Source organism: Astyanax mexicanus, chromosome 19 (assembly GCF_023375975.1).
Source record: "Astyanax mexicanus isolate ESR-SI-001 chromosome 19, AstMex3_surface, whole genome shotgun sequence".
NCBI lineage: Eukaryota > Metazoa > Chordata > Actinopteri > Characiformes > Acestrorhamphidae > Astyanax > Astyanax mexicanus.
In genome coordinates this window covers 11526614-11551058 of record NC_064426.1, presented here as the reverse complement: position 1 = coordinate 11551058, position 24445 = coordinate 11526614, and the positions used below count along the sequence as shown (strand labels likewise).

General features: G+C 40.9%; 1 protein-coding gene across 6 annotated transcripts in view; it reads right to left on the bottom strand.

The window, feature by feature from the left end:
- Nucleotides 1–24445, bottom strand: part of LOC103028394 (glutamine-rich protein 2) — a 56463-nt gene that overhangs the window by 5541 nt on the left and 26477 nt on the right. For 3 of the 6 annotated variants that reach the window (XM_049468032.1, XM_049468033.1, XM_049468036.1), the window contains 10 exons: nucleotides 23619–23741; nucleotides 22515–22589; nucleotides 22255–22419; nucleotides 21806–21924; nucleotides 19515–19580; nucleotides 17081–17179; nucleotides 9403–9561; nucleotides 8923–9061; nucleotides 6508–6616; nucleotides 5181–5300 (listed from right to left, as the gene is read on the bottom strand). In XM_049468032.1, the coding sequence (XP_049323989.1) occupies nucleotides 5181–5300; nucleotides 6508–6616; nucleotides 8923–9061; nucleotides 9403–9561; nucleotides 17081–17179; nucleotides 19515–19580; nucleotides 21806–21924; nucleotides 22255–22419; nucleotides 22515–22589; nucleotides 23619–23741 (1174 nt within the window). The other 3 variants (XM_049468034.1, XM_049468035.1, XM_049468037.1) reach the window with 3 other exon arrangements.

The window sequence follows — 24445 nt, the reverse complement described above, 5'->3', positions numbered from 1 at the left end:
GCAGCAACAGCTTTCAAAAGAGCCCTGCGTGCCCGTTGCCATGCCCTGCGGCAACGTCGGATAACCTGAGCTGCTGATTGTACCCCAGTCTGTTCTTCCTGGTCCAGAAACATGGGTGGAGCATAGCCAAATTGGCACTCAAATGGAGACATACCCAAAGATGAGTGCCGTAGTGTGTTATGGGCGAACTCTGCCCATATAAGATGGTCAGACCAGGAAGAGGGTCTGGAAGAGGCCAGACACCGAAGAGTACGCTCCAGATCCTGGTTCACCCGCTCAGTCTGGCCATTAGACTGTGGGTGAAAGCCAGAGGAGAGACTGGCACCTGCCCCAATGAGCTGACAAAAGGCTCCCCAGAACCGGCTAGTAAATTGGGGTCCTCGGTCTGAAACCACATCTCTGGGCAGCCCATGAATGCGAACCACGTGCTCAAGAAGTAGTTCTGCTGTCTCCCTGGCCGATGGAAGCTTTGGCAGTGCTATAAACCTAGCAGCTTTGGAGAAGCGGTCTACTATAACAAGTATCACAGAGTTGCCCCGGGAGGCGGGCAACCCTGTGACGAAGTCCATGGAAATGTGGGACCATGGACGTGAGGGTATAGCCAAGGGATGCAGGAGTCCAGCTGGCCTAGTTCTGGGCTCTTTACATTGTGCACATGTGGCACAGGCAGCTATATAAGCCCGCACATCCTGGTTCATACGAGGCCACCAGAAACGTCTCTGGAGGAACTCTAGGGTGCGGGTCACCCCAGGATGTGCGACAAAAGGCGAGGCATGCCCCCACTGCATGACTTGCCTTCTTGTGGAGCGGGGCACATACAGCTTTCCAGGGGGCCCACCACCTGGGTCTGGTTCATGCTGTAACGCTCGTTGTACAGCATTCTCTACCCCCCACTGGATAGGGGCTATGATACATGCCTCTGGGAGGATGGTAGTCGGCTGTTGTTCCTGAGAGGCAGGCTCCCACTGGCGGGAGAGGGCATCCGGCTTAGTATTCTTAGAGCCCGGTCGATATGACAGGATGAAATCAAAACGGGTGAAGAAGAGAGCCCACCTGGCCTGACGGGGGTTAAGACGCTTGGCCTGTTGGATATAGGCCAAGTTCTTATGATCCGTCCAGACCAGGAAAGAATGTTTGGCCCCCTCCAGCCAGTGTCTCCACTCCACCAAAGCGAGCTTAACAGCCAGCAACTCACGATCTCCCACATTGTAGTTGCGTTCAGCTGGGGTGAGGCGACGGGAGAAGTAAGCGCAGGGTTGCAACTTATGGGCAGGTCCAGAACGCTGGGACAGAACTGCCCCCACGCCTACCTCAGAGGCATCAACCTCAACCACAAAGGGGAGCTCTGCATTCGGAAGCTGGAGAATTGGGGCTGTGGTGAGGCGACGCTTGATCGCATCAAAGGCTTCCTGGGCACTTTCAGTCCACTGAAAGCGGCCTGCTGTCTTCTGGGTAAGGGCAGTCAGAGGAGCTGCCACAGAGCTGAAGTTCTGCACAAACCTCCGGAAGAAATTGGCAAATCCCAGGAAGCGTTGGACCAAGCGCAGAGATGTAGGGCGGGGCCAATCTGCCACAGCCCGAGTCTTTGCTGGGTCCATGCTCAGCTGGTTGTGGGAGACCACAAAGCCCAAAAAGGACATAGACTGAGCATGGAACACAGATTTCTCCAGCTTCACAAAGAGATGATTCTCCAGGAGGAGCTGGAGGACCCGTCTGACATGGCCTACGTGTTCATCTACATTCTGACTGTAAATAAGAATATCATCCAAGTAGACGAACACGTAGTGGTCAAGTGCCTCCCTCAAGACCTCATTGATGAAGCGCTGGAAGACGGCTGGGGCATTCATGAGCCCAAAAGGCATAACCAGGTTCTCGTAATGGCCTGATGGGGTGATGAAAGCCGTCTTCCACTCATCACCTTCTTTGACACGCACCAGGTTGTAAGCACTACGCAAGTCCAGCTTTGTGAAAATACTGGCCTGCTGTAGTGCTTCGAAGGCTGAGGTCATGAGGGGCAGGGGGTAGCGATCTTTGACTGTGATTTTATTTAATTCACGATAGTCAATACAGGGGCGTAGGCCCCCATCCTTCTTCCCAACAAAGAAGAAGCCAGCCCCTGCTGGAGATGTGGATGGTCTGATAAACCCAAGTGCCAAGGCCTCTTTGATGTAATCCTCCATTGCCTTGCGCTCGGGACCAGAAAGGGAGAACAACCGACCCCGGGGAGGACATGTGCCAGGTTGAAGTTTAATGGCAATGTCATAGGGCCGGTGTGGGGGCAGGATCTGGGCCTTCCTCTTGCTGAAGACTTCCCACAGGTCCCAATACTCCTGTGGGACCTGGGAAAGATCAGGCCCTTCATTCCCTAGGGGTTTCTCCCCCCTTTCTCGAGGATGAAGGGTTCGAAGGCAAGAGGCTTGGCACATGGGCCCCCAGGATAACACAGACCTGGTTGACCAATCCAGGCATGGGTTATGACGCTGTAGCCAGGGAATCCTAACACCAGCTGCAGATCGGGAGCATTGATCAAATACAAAGTGATCTGCTCAATGTGCTTTCCGATCTGCAGTGAGAGTGGTCGGGTTTGGTGTGTGACTACCCCGGGTTCAAGGGACCGGCCATCAATAGCCGAGATGGGCAAAGGGCTATCCAGCAAAACCAGGGGTAGTCTTAGGGTCCTGGCTAAGACAGCATCAATAAAGTTCCCTGCAGCCCCCGAATCTATGAAAGCTCTGAGGTGTTCCTCTGAGGACCCCCACAACAGGGTTGTGTGGAGGAACACCCCAGACTCACGGGGGGGGAACAGGTACGTCCGTCAGTGACCCCCTCGTTACTGACGGACATGCCCGTTTCCCTGCAGCTCAGGGCATGTTGGACGCAGATGCCCTGACTGGCCACAATAGAGGCACCGTCCCTCTCGCATGCGGGCCTCACGTTCCTGCCTTGAGAGGCGAGTGTGACCCAGCTGCATGGGTTGGACACCTGCCTCCATAAAATCCCCTGATGTAGAGGGTTGTGCTGGAACAGCAGGCACCTTCCAGGAGCTGTGGGTGCTGCTGGACTCCCGGTGCCTACGTTGCTCTCTGAGTCTATTATCCAACCTTAGCGTTAGATCGATTAGATCATCGAGCGACGTAGGGAGATCAAGAGGGGCCAGCTCATCCTTTAGCTCCTCAGAAAGGCCCTGCTGAAAAGCAGCTAGTAGTGCTACGGAGTTCCACCCACTTTCCACCGCCAGGGTACGGAAATCAATGGCGTAGTCAGCCACGGAACTGATATCTCCTCCGCGGACAGGGTGGTCAAATGTCCGAGACAGAGCTGTCGAAAATGACACCGCAGAGGCACACACGTCAGGCTGTCTCTCCCAAACTGGTGTAGCCCAATCCAGGGCCTGTCCAGTTAGGAAAGAGATCATGTAGGCCACCTTTGCTCGCTCAGTTGCAAAACGAGATGGCTGTTGCTCAAAAGCAAGGTAGCACTGAAGAAGGAAGCCCCGACATCCCCCTGGCTCTCCTGCATAACGCTCTGGGGTTGGCAGGTGTGGTTCTAGCCGCGGGGCTGTGGCCTCTGCTACCACAGGTGCCACATCCTGAGCTGCAACCAAGGGGGAAGCAGGCACAGGCTGAGGGGGGGCAGGCACCTCCTGAGGGGCAGAGGTGGCTTGGCAAAGGGCCTCAGTCAGACCCTGCAGCTGAGCTAGAATTTGCTGCAGGGCCTGCTCATGTCTGCCAATGGCAGCCCCTTGGCTAGTTAGGGCAACTTTAATCTGCTCCAAGTCAAGCTGCTCTGCCTGGTCCATAATGGTGGCTGTGTCTTTCTGTAAGGGCTCACCCAGAAAGGGAATCAAACTTAGGTTATTAGATCAAAACCACCTTACTGGGTGAGCTACCTAGTAAAGGCAGTTAATAGGACCCAAGGGCAGTGTAGACAAGACTGAGAGCAGATTAAGTTGGAAATAAAAAATAAACCAAAGTTTATTTGGTAGAGGAGTGCTCTACCACTCTTTTAGCCAAAACAGCTGTGGTGAAAAATGGTAGGGATTGTTTTAGAGGTGGTGGGTCCAAAAAGGAGGTAGAAAACCAAAGAACAACCTGCACCCAATGTGGGGGTTTTGGCGGGAAAAAGAGAACAAAGGATGCCATGAGGAGGCTGGCTTTCCCAGGGGCAGGGAAAAATAGTTAAACAAAACAAAATGGCTCCTCCAACAAAAGGAAAACTGAAAAACTGAGAAACTGAGAAAATAAAGGAGAAAAGGAAGGCACAGACTTCCTTTTACAGATAAATTATTTATTTATTTATTTATTACTCTTTCTTTTACTCTCTCTTTGTTGAGAAGAAGGGAAAAGGAGGGAAAGAAAGAAATTATGTCTCAGGGACTCGAAAGTATAAGGAATAGTAGCCACTTGGCCACTCACACACACACAAAGACACAGCAACTGCTGGTCTGTGTTCCTCACTCTTTTAAAACTAACCCACAGGTGTTCCTGATTAGGCCTGATTGCTACCTGAGGCTGCCCGTTGCCCCCGTCTGGTGGTCGGAGGGCGCCTAGCCCTTGAGCCAGCCCTTACATGTGTAGATGACAATTTTGCACATATTAGCTGCATTTTCTCAGTCAGCTGGTATAACAGCTGTGCTGAACTCATCAAGAGTTAATTACTTGAATTTCTTGTCTCTTAATGTGTTTGAGAGCATCAGTTGTAAAGTAGTAAAGAGGTAGAGTTGTTATACAATGAATAGCTCTACTTGAGTAATGTTCTAATCCATATTATGGCAAGAATTACTAAAGTAAAAAGTAAAAAAATACATATATTAAAAGTATGGTCGCAAAGATCATCAAAAACATTATGATGAAACTGTCTCTCATCAGAATCGCCCCAGGAAAGAAGACAGAAAGTTTCCTCGATAACAGCTTCCTAGATAAGAGCACCGAAATGCTTTACAGAGTATTTTGGTTTGTTTAACACTTTTGAATTACTACATGATTCATAGTCTGGATCACATCGGTATTCATTTACAATGTAGAAAAAAAGAATAAAAAATAAAACCATGAATTTTCAAACTATATATTTGGTACTGTATATTTTAGCACTTTCTAGATTATTTTTTATCCTTTTATTCTGACTTCACCTCTCAGACCATTCAATCTTATTTTCAGTTCTCATGTGTGTCTGGGACCCACCCGAGCGGCTGCCCTGTGTTTTGGCACTCTGGGGCCGGAGAGGGGACCTGCGGCCGGGCTCGGCTCCACTGCACTTCTGCGTCTGACAGCGGCTCCCCCTGTCTCTGCTTTTGCAGCTGCCTGTAGTGACACAAATACACAACATCAAACACCAGGTGCACTGCTGAATTTAATTAGAAACACATAAAAGTGCTAGTAATGGTGAAGGTCAGCCGTGAGAAAATACTGATTATTTTACTGTGTAGATTTTGTAATCCAATCCAAATTAATTTCATAATAATTTCTTAATTATTTTTTATGTAACCTCATCCAGACTGATAACAAACTGATACAAACTGGGTCAAAAACTCGAAGAACTGTTAAATAAAACACTTTTATCTCTGCACTTTCAGTTATTACTGAACCTAGCCACAATGAATAATAAGGCAGGTGTCACACAGTGAACAGTACAGATAATGTGGTATATAATTTAGTATATCATTTAGTAATTACTAGGCATCATCTAAACATTCTGTTTTCGCAATAAAAAGTGCTATAAATATCAGATCCACATTTATCAAATTTATCCACTGGGCTGGATCAAACATTAGTGTTACCAGGGCCAGACTGCCTGCAGAAAAACGAGTTCTTACCAGTTCCTACATCACTTCCTGTGCACTACACATTTTAACTGTCCCCAGAAAACATTCAAACTGTGACATTATTCTAAAAGACAATTCCTTGTTTAGTTTTATCATCCAAGATATAACAATTGAAATCAGTCTAAATATATTTAAATTTTATTGTGCTGTATGTGTAAAATTTGTTTTCAACTTCTTTTTAACAGGAGAGCAACACATTAAAACTGTGTTATTATGTAAACATTTTTATTTTCTAAATTACCCTAACTATTAAATAAAAATGACTCCTTTAGTTATCTCATAACATATTTAAAATACAATAAAATTGGTTATCGCAATAATTCCTGGGACAATATTTCGTATCTACCATTAAAACAGTTATATTATGGCCTGATTTCCCCACATAAAGCCAGTATATGTACTTCCAAAGGTGTAGGCAGCATGCCAACTCTGCCTTGACCACAAGACCTACTGCCAAAGTGTGCTGAACATCACTGACACAACAGCAGCTGCCACTGCATTCCAGCACCCGGGCCATCACCTTCTACCGTCCTTACCCTGCCTCTGTGTCTATTCGCTGCTCTACAGAGAGCGCATTTTGTGTGAGGTCATTACAATAACTTCGGTGTGCGGATGGCAGAATTGTTTCAGTGCTGTTGATCAGATTAAGACGAGCATGTTTGAGGAAATTAATGTGGTAGTCTTGCCTTCTTTGGAAGAGATGGTGGGCAGACGAGACTCCACTGTCTTTACAGCCCTGGTTTTTACACGACCCTTATAGATGTGTCCATCCACACCCAGGATGTCCACCTCTGACTAAACACACAGGACAGAAACAGCTGGATATTAGTCAGAAAAGGGAAAAAAGCATTTCTACTTGTGATCAAGTTATCAAAGTTTTTTAAAATATGCTCTGAAATACCTCATTCATTAATGGTCAGGACCCCACAGGACCAAGTACTTATGAGGAAGTTTTACGTGGGTTTTAAGTTGTTAGTGTAAACAACACAAACTGTCAAACCACAGATGAGCTTCTGTCTGTCCAATATCATGGACAGTAAGTGTTTAAAAACTCCAACAGCAATGCTGTGTCACTGAGTCACTTGTACCAGCTCACCGTATACAAACACAGTACAACTACAATACTAATACACTACAACAATGTTCTTTTTATATAAGATACAGACATATATACAATCTCTATATCAGTGTCACTGCAATGCTGAGAATTATCCACATCCTGACCATTGAAGAACAGAGATAAATTAGGATAATAATAAAGTATGCAGAGAAACAGATACAGAACAACAGTCTGTAATTACAGAACTACAAAGTCTCCCGTGTTGTCTAATGGAGCAAGAGGGATCAGATGGACAAAGAGTGTAGAAACAGGGGAGTGGTCATTATTTCTGATTGGCTGTTTTATTGATGTTTAGCTTATAAATTTATTGTCCTGGCATGTGCTTGTATGCAGACAGTAGCAAAACTAATTAGTAGTAATGGAAATACTATGATCTGAATCAATATCTATACTAATCTGGGATTTATAATAACAATAAATTCCAAATACTCTCTGCTGACCATCATAACTCAAATGACAGTTTAACCGATAGAAATGCTTTTAGTGACAATCAGTATTCCTAGAATACTGTAAAAAAAAAAAAGTATGTGAACCCTTTGGGATTACTCAGATTTCTGCATAAATTAGTCATTAAATGTGTTATGATTGTCATCTAAGATACAACAATAGACAAACACAATCTGCCTAATCTAATATAATACAATTATGTTTACATGGTTTTGTTGAACACTACATTCGCAGTGGGGGGGTGTATGTGAACCCCTAGGCTAATGACTTTTCTAAGAACTAATTGAAGCCAGGATGTGATGAGATTGGATGTGTTGGTTAAAGCTGTTCTGCCCTATAAAAAAACACACCAGTTTTGAGTTTGCTGTTCTTAAGAAGCATTGCTTGAAGTGAATCATGCCTCACACAAAAAAGTTCCCAGAACACCTACGTTCAACAATTGTTGACTTGCATGAAGCTGGAAAGGGTAACAAAAGTATCTCTTAAAGCCTTGATGATCATGTGTCCACGGTAAGACATAAGGTCTACAAATGGAGAAAGTTTAGCACTGTTGCTACCGTCTCTAGGCGTGGTCGTCCTGTAAAGATGACTGCAAGAGCACAGCGCAGAATGATCAATGAGGTGAGGAAGAATCCTAGAGTGTCAGCTGAAGACTTACAGAAATCTCTGGCACATGCTAACATTTTTGTTGACAAATCATTAAACAAGAACGGAGTTCATGGGAGGAACCCACAGAGGAAGCCACTGCTGTCCAAAAAAAACATTGCTGCACGTTTGAAGTTTGCAAAAGAGCACCTGGATGTTCCACAGCAGTACTGGCTAAATATACTGTGAACAGATAAAACCAAATTTGAGTTGTTTGGAAGGAAAACACAAATATATGTGTGGGGAAAAAAGGCACAGCACACCATCATCAAAACCTCAACCCAACTGTGAAATATGGTGGAGGGGGCATCATGGTTTGGGGCTGCTTTGCTGCCTCAGGGCCTGGAAGGATTCCCGTCATCATGGAAAATTTTATTCCCAAGTTAACCAAGACATTTTGCAGGAAAATTTACAACCAGCTATCTGCCAACTGAAGACCATGCAAACATATAATTTTTGTTTAAGCAGACCGCATTTGTCTATTATTGTGACTGTTGTGATTTATGCAGAAATCCACGTAATCCCAAAGGGTTCACATACTTTGCTCTTACAGCCTACAACACAGAGGACTGGCAATCAGCACATATATTATACAAATGCATGCGTAGGATGAGGCAGCTTTGGGCAACAGACAACATAAAGATGGTAAGCAAGGGAGAGGCCACACCCAATATGCAAATGTATGGTGCCAGGAGCCTTATGGGAAAGCTGTATAATCCAACACTGTAGAAAGAGCATTGACACGTGTAGTTTACTAAAAGTTGGTTAAAATCAATTTTTTTTCATTGGCTCAATAAACATTTTTAAGTTTTTTAAGTTCTCTGAATAATAATATTAGTTCTTCTGACTTAAACACAAAATCACTTTTTAGAGTGTACACTTTACTAACATCCTCTTCTGTCTGGATCAGCTGTGTGATGTGCTGCAGGTGACTGTAGCGGCGGTTGGCGTAGGTGAGAGTGTGATTGCCTCCACAACTGCGGGACATCGTCAGGTAACCATAGCTGGCCATTTCCGGGATGCGCTCGCTGGACAAAAAACAGAGTTTACAAAAAAATCCTATTAACTTAAAGGAATCTATGTTAGCTCCTGATAATTCTGATAAAACTATATAGAATCAATAATTTATTTTATCCAAATCCATACAATATCTATTTTAGTGAATAGTTTTGTCAGTGTACATCGTACTTGAGCACATGATTCTGAGGTGGCCTGTCAAAATTGGTGAACATACGTCTAAAGGGGGCGGGTCGAAAGCTAAATAAGTTGAAACTTATATATATATATTATAGACCTTACAGTATTAGTGTGTAGTTTGGGGCACAACCAAGTGCTAGTGTTTGGCTCCTGTGTGAGGACCTGACTCAACTGTTGGGGAAGGCTTTGGCTGGTCCTGAGCAGTGGGAGGGAGATGGGTGGGAAGAGGCTGCTCTGGCTGGTGTCTCTTTGGGACGAGTCAAACTTATTCTGCACTCTGTCTGTCCACCTGCACATCTCACTAGAGTTCTGTCGTATCTGTGCAATGCTCCTGTCCGCATAAGTGATTCAGTTAGTCCCTGCCTACTACTGAGGGGTGTACCTTAGAAAAGCAGCTTGATTAGGACAATCTACTTAAATAAAAAAAACAGAACTCACTACTTAAAACAGGCTTTTTATACATAAGTTGAATGTTTATATATATGACAAACAAACAAAACTATAAACTGGAATGCTAATGTTAAAAGGGCATTTTATTGACAGTAACAAAATAATACAATTAGACTAATGAAACTGACAGGTCCTGTTCTACACTTTGTGTGTGTATATTCAAAGTTGATAAAAAATATTGGATATAGACTTCACATGACTTAATCTGACAGGTAATGGCATATTATATATAGTATCCAACAAAATGAGTACACCCCTCACATTTTTGAAAATATTGTATTATTTCAAAATGTGTCATGTGACTCGTTAGTGTTACGAGGTCTCAGGTGTGAATGGGGAACAAGGTGGTAAATCTGGTGTTTTGGGTACAATTCTCATACTGGCCACTGGATATTCAACATGGATCTTCATGGCAACAAAACTCTCTGAGGATGTGAGGAACAGGATTGTTGCTCTTCACAAAGATGATCTATGGTGTCCAGCCTGTGTGGTGGCACCTTGGTTAAGAGTGCCAAGACAACTCTCCCTTGCCTGCAGTCAAACATGATGGTGGTAGCATCATGGTCTAGGGCTGTATGAGTGCTGCCGGATGTGCAGAGCTGTATTGTACCATGTACTGTGAAGTATGATCCCCTCCCTTCAGAAACTGGGCTGCATGGCAGTTTTCCTTCATGATAACACCACAATAACACACATCCAAGGTGACAACTGCCTTGCTGAGGAAGCTGAAGGTAAAGGTAATGGACTGGCCAAGTATGTGTCCAGATATAAACCCAAATGAGCACCTGTGGGATATCCTCAAAAGAAAGGTGGAGGAGCACAAGGGAACATCCACCAGCTCTGTGATGTCGTCATTAAGAGGATTCCAGTAGCAATCTGTGCAGCTCTGGTGAATTAAGCCAGTAGGGTTAAAGAAATGCTGGAAAATAATTGTGTCACACAAAATATTGACAATTTGGGAACAATTTGGACACGTTCACTGTGAGGTGTACTTACTTGTGCTGCAGCTATTTACACATTAAAGGCTGTGTGTTGAGTTATTTTCAGAAGACAACACATATATAATGCTGTACACTCAAATTTAAATGTTAGTTCATTCCTACTCTGTTGTCTAATAATAAAGCTATAGTAAACTATTCACAGAAATTTAAGGGGGTCTACTCAGTTTTGTTACTTTATGTTTTGTCAAAAATTGTGGCCGTCGACTTCCGGTATGGCGCCGACACTAGCAGCAGCTTAAGTTTCAGGCTCCCAGACGGTCTTACTCCCCCTTCAACAAATACTGAGGATTCAAGTAGATTTTTTTTCTTTTTATGCCATGAAAGGGGGGCACAAGAGAAAGACAAGAGGAAATTTGGATCAAAACCCCAAAACGGACGACAAACCCTCGAATGTAAGTGAAAACGCCAGCGACGACGCTAGCAATCTCACCGAGTATCAAGCTATGGAAGCTATCCAAGCTAACATCATTACTGAGATAAAGGAGATCCGTTCGGACGTGAAAAAAGAACTCGGCGAAACTGTGCTTATGTTGAAAAAGGAACTGGTGGGCTTTAGAGAAGAAGTCAATCAGAAGCTGAACTCTATCAGATCTGACCTGAAAGAAATAACTGGTAGAGTCGAGGAGACGGAGCAGCGAGTAGCCGAAATGGAGGAGTGGAGCACCGAAGCTAAGCAGGTGCTCTCCCACACTTTGGAGCTCCAGGAGAGCATTCAAGCTCAGCTAACAGACCTAGAGGCGCGCTCACGCAGAAATAACATACGCATACATGGGATTGTGGAGGGAGCCGAGGGAGAGAATATGGAGGTATTTCTGGAAAAGTTTATCACAACAGAGTTGTCCCTCCCCGACGCTACCCTCGGTATACAGCGCTCCCACCGGTCTCTCGGACCCAGACCACCGCAAGGCTCTAACCCGAGGTCTATAGTGGTCTGTTTCCAGGAGTATAAAACCAAAGAGCTGGTGCTCCGCTCCGCTTGGAAAAAGAAGGAGATACACCATAGTGGCAGAAGGGTGTTTTTTGAGCAAGACTACCCGTCTGAAATACTGGGAAAAAGAAAAGCCTTTTCTACAATCAGGAAAGCGCTTAAAGAAAGGGGGCTCCGTTTCCAGACCATTTACCCAGCGAAACTCCGGGTCTTTTTGGACACCGGACCAATTGTTTACAACAGCGCTGCGGAGGCGAGAGAGGATCTGAAGAAAAGAGGAATAGACTCTCTTGAAGCTGAGGTCACTGAACGAGGCGCACACTCGTTGAGAATGAAAGATCTCTCATGGGAACCAGCGGGAGGAACATCACGCAGGCAACGCGAGGCTCGATTTAGGCATATTCAGGAGAAGCTGAAGGGATTCCGCCACCATGCCGATACTACACGAGAGCCCGCAAACATTTAAAGAACTGGATAGCTTCCCATAACATCTGGTAAAAGCACTTATTTAGTAACTTGAACACTTTGGACACTGAAATATAAAGCTTACGTGAGAATTTCCTGTTATAAGCCCAAACTTTGAAACTGACCGTATGTCTGGTGATTGATGTTTGCGTTTTATGTGCACTGTTCTGATGCCGAACGGCCAGAAATACCAGATCGCACAGGGAAGGGCCCCTCTAGGTCGTAGGGCTTCCCTTCCTAATTCAGAAGTTGAGTTCATACTTCAGAAATGGAAGTCACTTTTGTTAAATTTGTGTATTAGTCAGTTAAGTTTCTTTTTATGTTTCAGGCAGATTCATTGCTCAAAGCATCTAGTGATATTTAAATACTGTGGTAAAGAGTTTTTCATTTTTTGACAAGGGAAATGCATCATCAAAAATATAAAATAATTACTCTTAATGTGAACGGGTTACATAATCCTATCAAACGAAGTAAGGCAATATCTAAAATGAAAAAAGAAAAACATGATATAATTTTTGGCAGGAGACATATCTTTCGAATATTGAACATGAGAAGTTGCGAAAAATGGGATTTAAAAACCTATATTATTCTTCTTTTGAAAAGAAAAACACAAGAGGGGTAGCTATACTTATCCCAAACAGAATTAATTTCCAGTTTTCATCACAGATTATCGATAAAGAGGGACGTTACATAATGGTGAAGGGACTTCTTGATCACAAAGAAATTACATTGCTGAATGTATACAGACCACCAGGTAGCGATAAAAAACTGATTAAGAAGATTTTTAATATGATATTGTTAGAAACATCAGGGGTGCTGATATGTGGTGGGGACTGGAATATTCATTTACACCCCTCCTTAGACTCCTCAAGTAGAATAAAGACTATAAACCCTGATGCAAAATACATTAATAAATTACTTAAAGAATCGGGTTTGGTAGATATGTGGAGGGATCTTCATCCACTTGATAAACATTTCACTTTCTTTTCCCATGCGCATTCCGTTTATACAAGGATTGATTATTTTTTCATGTTTAACTCAGACAGACATAGGATTCTGAACTGTGAAATAGGGATAAGAGACATCTCTGACCATGCAGGTGTATATTTAACATTACATTTGGACAATATGCCCAAGGAGACTGCATGGAGGCTTAACACCAGTGTTCTGAATGACCCTCAGTGTGTAAAATATATAAAGAAAGAATTTGAAGACTACATGATTAATAACAATAATGAAACAGTAAGCCCCAGCATATTGTGGGATGCCGCAAAAGCTGTAATTAGAGGTAAACTTATAATGTGGACAGCTCAAAAAAAGAAGGAAAGAGGAAAAGAAATTAGAGATTTAACCGAAACATTAAAACACCTGGAAAGTAAACACATGATACATAATGAAGCTAGTGTTTTAGATCAGATTCGAAATACAAAGCAACATTTAAATGAATTGTATGAAAATAAAATAGAGCAGAAACTGAAACTAATTAAACAAAATTATTATGAGAATGGCCCAAAATTCAAAAAAATATTGGCATGGAGATTGCGTAAACAACAAGCAGAGAGATTTATACAAAAAGTAAAGGACCCCCAGACTAATAAAATGTGTGACAAAATGGAAGACATACAACATTCTTTTGAAAAGTACTACACAAAGTTATATGCCCAACCCTCAGCAGCTGAATTAGAAGACACATTACAATTTTTGATGTCTTTGGACTTACCATCAATAGGAACTAAACAAAATGAAAAATTAACTCAGGAGATAACGGAAGAAGAAATAAACAGAGCTATATCAAGATTGAAAACTAATAAAATGCCAGGTGCTGACGGTTACCCATCAGAATGGTATAAGATCCTAAGAAAGATAATAATACCACTGCTTAAAGACTGCTTTAACTATGTACTCAAAGGGGGAGAGCCCCCACCATCCTGGAGACAAGCAATAATCTCAGTAATCCCTAAAACAGGTAAAGATATTACAGATTGTGGCTCCTATAGACCTATTTCTGTTCTAAATATTGATTATAGGTTATTCGCATCAATACTAGCAATACGATTGGAGGATATTATCCCAGACCTGATAGATACAGATCAAACTGGTTTTGTTAAAAATAGACATACCCAAGATAATGTGAGACGCACTCTTTACCTTATTGAGCATATGAAAAACAGTCACACTGACTCTTTAGTTCTAAGTCTGGATGCCGAGAAGGCATTCGACTCAGTTCGATGGGAATATCTGTATCTGGCCCTTGAAAAATTTGGATTTAATAACCAAGTGATTAGCTGTCTGAAATCTTTGTATTGCTCTCCAATGGCCAGAATTAAAATAAACGGAAATTTATCTAAACCAGTATCTCTTGAGAGGGGATGCAGACAGGGATGCCCACTTAGCCCCACACTTTTTACTCTTTTTATAGAACCACTAGCACAGACAATTAGAGAGGATAAAAATATAACAGGAGTGATTATTAAAAATACAGAATATAAGATATGTCTATACGCAGATGACATACTTTTGACACTAACTAAGCCTCAAGTGAGTTTACCTAAAATATTATCTCAGCTCAAAACATTTGGAACATACTCAGGTTATAAGCTTAATTTACACAAAACTCAAATTCTAACGTTTAATTATAACCCACAAGTAGGAGTTAACAAAAAACAAATGTTTAAATGGGAAAACTCTTCTATTAAATATTTAGGAGTGCATATACCTAAAGACTTATCTGCTATCTATATGCAAAACTATATCCCAATAACAGCCGAAATTAAGTCAGACCTTAACCGTTGGTCATCATTGCCAATGAACATGTCCAACCGAATAGATGTTATAAAAATGAATATATTACCTAGGCTGCTTTTTCTTTTTCAATCATTACCCGTGGAAATACCTCATAAACAGTTTTGCGAGTGGAAAAGAATGATCTCAACCTTTATTTGGGGGAAACAAAAACCAAGAATTAGATTACGAACATTACAACTACCCAAAAATCAGGGCGGAATGGCCGTACCCTGTTTAGAAGACTATTATAAAGCGGCACAGGTACGATTTCTGGTATGTTGGTGTAATTCAGACCTTGAGGCAAAATGGAAAGATTTAGAACAAAGTCAACTAGATGTACCCTTGCAATCTATATTAGGAGACAAAAACCTCTTAAAGAAATACTTAGTTAAAATGAAAAATTGGATTACGGTCCCTCTAAATATTTGGTATAAAGAATTGAAAAATTCAGAATTTGAAAGAAATGTACGAATTTTGCGCTGGGTAGCATATGACACAGAATTCACACCAGCAAAGCTAGATGTTAGGTTTAAATACTGGATAAATAGGGGTATAACATCATACTGCACAGTATTTGCCAGAAAGGATATAGAAAGTTTTCAGCAACTTACAAAAAAATATAGTCTGGAAAAACAAGATTTCTTTAGATATCTTCAAATGAGATCTTATTTTGAAAAAAACATTAAAACAGTGGGAGAGAAGGGACTGACTTTAATTAAAATATTTACTGACTCATACAAAGGGAACACCAACCGAGGTCTAATTTCTAGGATCTACTCATCATTACAGCTGGAAAAGGGGTTCTCCACAATGTATGTCAAATCAAGATGGGAAAAAGAGGCTAATATAATGTTAACTGAGGATGATTGGACAAACATATGTAGGACATTGTCTACTACCTCTAGCTCAAGTCTATGGAGGGAATTTACTTGGAAAAATATTTTAAGATTTTTTATAACTCCAAATATCAAAAAGGTACAAAGCAACAACCCTGCACATGGTCAGTGCTGGAGGATATGTGGCAATATGTCTGCTGGTCCTTTCCACATATTTTGGGATTGCCCAAACATTTCTGAATATTGGGTTGATGTGGTAAAGGAGATTAGATCAATACTCAATTACGATCTTGATTTCAATTTTAGTGTCATTTATCTGGGAAATGTACCAGCCGAATTAAGAAACTCGGATAGGTATTTGTTACAAATACTATTAGCGGGTAGTAAAAAAGCAATAACTAAAAAGTGGCTGAGTAAAGAATCCCCAACTCTTTCTGATTGGGTTGAAATTGTTCAGGAGATTTATGTCATGGAGAAAATGACCTTTTCAATAAGACAATCGGCTAAAAGATTTAAAACATACTGGGGAAACTGGAAATCCTACCTGGCTCTGAGCTGATTTACCTTATTGATTCATAAATTGAAATTCACATTTTAGACTTCTTTTTGTTTTGTGCCCTCACAGGACTTGCCTTTATTTTCTTTGCCTACTTAATATAAATATATGTATAGCATTTACATGACCCTTTGAAGACCCTTGTCAAATGCCTGATCTGCCTTCTCTGTTTTTTTTTTTTTTTTTTTTTTGTTGTTTGTCCTTTATATGTTAAAAGACAATAAAAAATAAAGTTTAAAAAAAAAAAAAAAAATTTGTGGCCGTCATGCCAAAATCTGATATAAATGTGGCAAAATTAAGGAGAAGAAAAATATTTTGAACTCTAAATGCAAGTCAATCTAAAACATTTTACATGTAATTTGTCAATGTTTACACAATGTATGGAACTAATTTAATATTTTGTTAAAACAAGAAACTGGCATAAATTGTGTGATATTAAATTTTTTAGTTAACAAAATCCACCAAATGTGTAATTCATACAAATGCACCACTTTTTGAATAGACTTTTAAACACAACTGTATATATTAGCACACTTATGATTATCTAGGGTCTCTTTAGTATTTTTAACAGACTATTGTTAAATCTAAACGTTGTGAGGCAGAGGCCTTACTGTAAATTTTGCCATAAAATAGGTCACAGGAATGTGTTTAAGAATTATAAATAAAAGAATTTTACTTTGTTTTTTAACACTGGATACACTAGAAATTTCAACTCCTTAAGTATGTAGTGATATCTGGGGCAAATAATAAAAATAAAACACACAAAGCAGACCTAACTAGGGGAGCTTGGTATCTGATGCCCCCTACAGGAGAAACATATGGCTCTTTACCTCTTGGGCTGACGAACTTGCTCCAGCTCATAAACGGTGTATGGTCGGTTTGATTTGTGGCAAGGAAACCCAGGAGCTGAAGGGACCGTCAGCAAATGCCTAAAAGATTTTTAAAAGAGGGGAACAGAGGACTACCTGGGTAATAATACTCATGTTCAAACATAATATATATATAATAAAAACAAACAAAACATACACTAAGTTACAAAGCTTGTTTTTATCATAGAGGGATTTGTGCAATTCCATCTCTAAAACATAATGTACAATAATTATATTCTGATTTGCCAAATCAGGTTTAGACAAACAGTTGTATATTGCTGTTATAGATAAGCAGATGTTTAACTATAATTTGTATGTTTAAAACCTTTGCAGAGTACTGTATATATATTCATAAATACATACATTCACCATTAAAAAAAGAATTGCACACAGAAGGAAGTGTTGGATTGTGATCCTGTAGACTGTAGCTTTGCGCTGTACAACATCAGAAAAATTCGACCGTTTCTGATGCAACAGGCCATTTAACTCCTCGTCATCTCACGCCTCAACTACTGCAATGCCCTGCTAACTGGCCTCCCGGCCTGTGTAGTAAAACCACTCCAAATGATCCAGAATGCAGCAGCACGTCTGGTCTTCAACCAGCCAAAACGGGCACATGTCACCCCGCTGCTCATTGAGCTCCATTGGCTACCAGTTGATGCTCGCATCAAATTCAAAGCTCTTACAATCGCCTACAAGGTGATGACAGAACAGCTCCTTCCTACCTGCACTCACTCCTGAAGGCTTACGCTACCTCCCGGCCACTGCTCTCCTCCAATGAACGTCGCCTCGCTTTACCAAACAAACATTCACACAAAGCAATCCAGACTGTTCTCATACAGAGTTCCCCAATGCTGGAACAAACTACCTTCCACTACCAGATCAGGAGAATCTCTCACTATCTTTAATAAACTCCTTAAGACAGAGCTCTTCAAAGAGCACTTACTCTCCTAACACCTCTAACTAACTACCTTCTACTACCAGATCAGGAGAATCTCTCACTATCTTTAATAAACTCCTGAAGACTGAGCTCTTCAAAGAGCACTTACTCTCCTAACACCTCTAACTAATTACCTTGTACAACCAGATCAGGAGAATCTATCTTTTATAAACTCCTGAAGACAGAGCTCTTCAAAGAGCACTTACTCTCCTAACACCTCTAACTAACTACCTTCTACTACCAGATCAGGAGAATCTCTCAATCTTTAATAAACTCCTGAAGACTGAGCTCTTCAAAGAGCACTTACTCTCCTAACACCTCTAACTAACTACCTTCTACTACCAGATCAGGAGAATCTCTCACTATCTTTAATAAACTCCTGAAGACAGAGCTCTTTAAAGAGCACCTACTCTCCTAACACCTCTAACACACTAACTACTTCTAACCTCATTTCCTTCTTCCCCTCCTTCACTCCTCAATACCATTATTTCCCTTTGACCTCCTTTAGGCCCTATCTAAAGATGTTTTTACCTTTAACTTCTATTACTTTTGTACTTCACTATTGTAAGTCGCTTTGGACAAAAGCGTCTGCCAAATGTAATGTAATGTAATGTACATTGAGCTACACATACAAAAGCTATGTGTGATGAATGTCTATCACCACAACATTCCAGATGTTGCTGCATGGAGCTGTAGAGGTTCCTAATGGAGAGCTGTGATAATTTTGTTTTATACAGCTTGAACATTTTCACACAGTTCCTGCAGATTTAGAGGTGGGATGGAGGATTTAAAGCATGTCCAATAGCATTCCACACATTTTTAATTGAGAATAGGTCTGCCAATGTGACTGATAATAGAACTGTATCTGTGTCTTTAAAGCAAGCCCTTGGATGAAGATGAGCGCTGTCCTTTTGGAGGGAAGCACTAGAGTGTGTGTTAAAAAAAGGTAGGGCCACTGGCTGCAGGACCTTATTATCATAATGTTGGGCTGTCAAAGTGCCTATACTGAAGACCAAATGTGATCTGGCATTGTACAAATTTCCACCCCACACCATGACACCAGGCCTTCTGGACGTAACAGCATCCCTGTAATCTTCACACTGACCACAGTGCCCGCACACGTATTCATCAGTTGTCCCCACCAGCAACAAGGTGCCGGTTTGTGAAGCTGCATTACCAGACCTATCCCCAAATGGAAAATGTGTGAGGTGCTATCTGTTGTGCTATCAACCCTCCACCCCTCCCGAAAAATGGATGGATAAATTATCACAGGACACCATTAGAAACCTCTAAAACCCCAGAAATCTGTCTTGTTGCATTAAGTAGATATTGCCCAAATCAATTTATTTGTTATCATTTATTGTACCTGGTCTAAACAGCACCACAATCCAACACTTTCTTACAAGTGTATGTGTGAACTTGTGTGATGCAAACAAATAAAAAGATCAGACGCACTGTCCTGGAGTCATCATGTCAACAGGACGGTCACAGGAGATGCAATTAAACCTCGCCACAAGCTGCCTGTGACAGAATGACACATGTGAATAATATTTATTGCTACTTCTTTACATTAAGCTTAGTAGACTTCATTCTGTACACTGTAAAAGGTAACATCACAATTTTCTTAAATAACATTAGTAACCTTTACTTATTTCACAATATTATAATGATTTAACTGATTATAGTAATTGGAAAATTGTCTGGTAAAAGAATGCAGGGCCATTTCACCCTTTATTAATAAACAGAAACACAAGCCAACCATGCCTGAATAAGTAAAGGTTAGTCATATTTAGAGGCTGATATACTAGCAAACCTCTTTTTTTATTTGTCTCAACTAGGCCTGGACAATAATTCGATATCGGTATTTATCGCGATAAGAAATGTTTCAATAACGGTGATATCATTTTTGTGGTATATCGATATGTATTATTTACAGAATCTGTCACGGACAGGCGTTTTACTGGCGTCAGCTCCCCGCACAGCTGAACACAATCAGCCTCCGTAGCTGGACTATCTCTGTGCGTGATGATGTAATCACATAGGCACGTAGCCAGATAGGCTAGGTTAGATTTGGCTAGGCTAGGCTAGGCTCGGGTCCGCTACGCATCTAAAATGCCTCGCGCTGGAGCCAAACGGAGCCGGGACGAGCGGATCCAAGGCTAAGGTAGGCTCGGTTCGCATCTGAAATGCTCCGCGCTGGAGTGGAACGGAGCGGAACCAAGCCGAGCCTAGCCTAGCCTAGCCTCGGGTCCGCTCGGTCAGCCTCTGGTCCGCTCGGTCCACCCACGGGTCCGCTCGGTCCGCCCACGGGTCCGCTCGGTCAGCCTCTGGTCCGCTCGGTCCACCCACGGGTCCGCTCGGTCAGCGGTCAGTTGCGGGTCCTCTCGGTCCGCCGCGGGTCCTCTTGGCTCCTAGCACGGGACATTTTTGATGCAAAATGAATGCCCCTGCCGCTTCCACAAGTGATCAATTGAAGGAGGGAGGTCTAATTCAGTGGTGAGGATTTGGTTCAACTCTCGAAGGTCTGCTAAACTTCAGTTTGCTGCAAATTGTGCCGGAGAGTGGAGCAGGTTAGCAGCGGTAACGTTAAAACATCTAATCTGTTCCACCACCTCAATCAGTTCCACTACATACAATATTTTCCTTATACTGGCTGAATCACTTTTATAGCGTATGTTGTAAGTTATTTAAGTTATTTAAAGTTTATGAATCCTTTAGGTTTGTTTATTTGACGGGGATATCATGTTCCTTTTATGTTTATAAAGAGTTGTATTTTGGCTGAAGCACTTTTGTAGCTTATATTGTAACTAAGTTATTTATAGTTGATAAAGCCTATAGGTTTGTTTATTTGACGGGGAAATCTTGTTGCTTTTATGTGTATAAAGGCTTCTTGTGTTCTTTATCCTAGTTGAAACACTTTTGTTTTGATCTGTTAAATTTGTTTACAAAAGAATAAGAAGCTCTGCTTCTGTCCTAATTTAAAGTTATTTTTATTGGTAATAGTTATATAGGCTTATGTTTGACAGGGATGTCATGTTTTTATTTTGCTATATGCAAATAAAATTGAGCATTGATTTATCTTGACTATTTTTTATTTCTTAAGTATTATAATGTTTTTGTGAAAGGAGGTTTCAAAGACTTAAATTAAATTTTCAGACAGTAGTAGGTACATATTTCCATTGCAGGGATTCTTCGCAGTTTTCTGTGGCCTTCTAAGTATTTATATCGATATCGAAATTATATCGTATCGACCGAAATTAAGGAATATATCGTGATATGAATTTTGGCCATATCGTCCAGCACTAGTCTCAACTAAATACCCAGGAGAAGGTAGCCCTAGTCAAAAGATTGTCACACCCATTATGCAAATAAATAATGTCAGGAATCAATAGTAATATTAATTTAGGTAATATAAGTTGCCAACACTTACTATCCTATTTAAAGTCAGTACAATTTAAATAAATTGGGTAAAGTACACTTAAATAGTAGCTGATGAGTAAACAAAAAACTCAATCTGAACTTTTTCAAGAAAATTGCTTTCCCAAATTTTAACAAGTAAAATCAATTGATCAAACTTTACAGTATAATAGAGAAACATTTTTCTATGAATGTATATAACAGAATCCTAATCAGACAAATTAAAAGTTAAAATCATCATGAAAAAAAAATCATATCTTAAGTAATCCTACAAAAGTGCAGCAAAACCATAAAATCCTGAAACTATAAAACAGTGTTGAATTTCGTACTTCCTGAAGCCGGCGGCTTCGTCGTATTCAGGTGCTGGCTGGGTCTGTAGCTGCTTGCGAATGCTCCTCCAGCGATCCTCCAGCTGCTGCTTTAGCGGCTCCAGTTCAATACGGTCCAACTGAAAGTATCAAGTCACAGAAAAACTTTTGTTTTAGAACGTATTTTCTTTTAGACAATACAAAACACACACATATTCTGATTTATTAACAGTGACTTTAAAAACTGAAATAGCTATTTTTTTTCATTTCCACTCAACAACAGCCAGTCAGGTTTAGAATTCTCAGTCCATATTCATAAAGTTCTGATTCAGCATTAAGACACCCATTAAAACCTTGAAATATTTTCAAAACATTTTTATACAGTCAATAACACCTTAACAAAATGTCAAAGTATGTACCCCCTAGACCACGCACTGAATACTCCTATATTACAGGTCTATTCCGCTCACCTTGGACTCCATTTCTGTCGAAATCTTGTCAATGAACTTGTTCCAGTCCTGCTCCTGACATGTAACCCTACCGAGAAGCTCCTCAAACATCCCGTTCAGCTGCTCTGTCTTAGTGTCGAACTGAGTGCGGCTAACTTTGGACTCCAGGGCCTGTTTGTCTGCTTTCTAGATGGGAAACATAAACTCTAGTTATGCATATTCACTGCTTCAGTTTTGACACTCTTTTAAACAAATCAGTTAAGGACACTTTAGACACTCACAATGCCAATCTTCATCTCCACCACCTCTCTATCTGCTTTCTTCTTGTCCAGCTCCTCCACAGCCTTGTACAGGTACTAAACGATAGAAAAGCATTCCAGTAAATGTTTGTTTAAACACAATTTCAGAATGAAGAAAAATTACATTCTGTTTATCATTATTATTCAGCAATTATAAATTATTGGGTGACTGAGTTAAATATACACTGCCTGGATTTAACTAAGCAAATAGTTAAGAGCCTTCTATTTGATAATTACTCAGTAAAAAACAGATGCTAAGTGGTGAGCCCCAGATACTAAATGATGAGCACCAGAGACTAGTAGACAAGTAATGGGCACCACATACTAAGTGGTGAGCACCACACATGTCTGGCTTCGTAAAAAATATTTTTTTTTAAGCAAATAGTTTTTTTTTTGATAACCCAATGTTGTTATTCATCTAAATAAATGTTTGAACCCACATTGTGACCAACAAATCACCACACATCCAGAACGCCTGGTGTCACTGTGTGCAGTGCAATTACATACAATGCCAGATAATCTTTGTCTTCAGGCAGTTTAACAGCCCAGCACTACAGTAATGAGGTCCTGCCACCAAGTAACCCTATGTACGAGCTTGTATTAAACGCACAGGTACTATGCCATGGCCAGCATTGGCAGACCTGTCCCTGATTGAAAATGTGTGGGATGTTATAAGATGTGCTATCAACACTCCACTGCTCACAAAATCTGCAGATACAAAGTGAATATTCAAGCTGTGTGGGAAGGGTTGTGACAGGACAACATTAGACTACAACCCTATGCTGAGACGTCCAGTGTACTGCACTACACATGCTTTACACACTACTTCTGTTCATATGTAGCAGTCTAATTTTTATTTTTCATTTATCTTTAATAACATTTCTTTCTGGGTGCAACTATTTCTTTGATGATGAGTGTATTATTTATCATATTTACCATTATCAAAAATAGATATAAAGATGCAGGTACATTAATGCAGCAAAATGCAAAAACTGCATGCAGACTGACATGTTAGAGTAAAATTACAGGATTTTACACACGAATAATAGGGTTATGCAACATAGTCCCCAACCCAGCATTGCTCACATCAATGCGACGTTGTTTCTGACTTTGATCCTCCTGCAGATGGGTGGTTGTGATGTGGATTTGTTCACACTCAGATTGGAGACACAGGATGGTGCTCTGGACATCACTCGCCAGTTCAGAGGTCTGACACATTTACACACAAAGAAATAAACAAAAGAAATATGTTATGTAGCATACATGTTATAGTAAATATGTGCCTTTAACAACAGAGGTTTAGTTTTGCAGTCAGGACTGCTAGACCAGAGTCAAGACCAAGACCTGGACATGTCAAGTCTAAATCAAGACCAAGAGTCCAAGTCAAGACTGAGACAGAGAGTATCCCAGACAGAGTCAAGACTGAGACCAGGTAAAGATTGGTTTCATTATATAAAAATAAAATAAAGAAGTTGGAACAACAGAAATAAAATAGTTTGTAACTTAATATACATTCATCATATATTATATCTATTAATACAATTTCTAAAATATTACATTAAATAGTTTATTGAACAAAAAAATTGCTTTAACAAGCATCAGACAAAACCATGGATTTAACAACACCTCACCCTGAGATCAGGACAAGATCGAGTTGAAATGAGCTGTTAAGGCAAGACCAAGACTGCTTCTTTATGGTCTTAAGTCAGGTGTCAAGACCAGTACTGTACTACAACACTAGTGCAAATATTCTGGTTCCAAATAATGGTTCATTATTAAAAAAGTAAAAAGGAATATAACCTTTAACAATATTTATAATATTCTATTTGGTCTTGTCCTTATGAACTGAAATACAACATGGACAATACAAATCTGAGAGAAACAAAAACCAACGTAACATTTAAAATCAACAA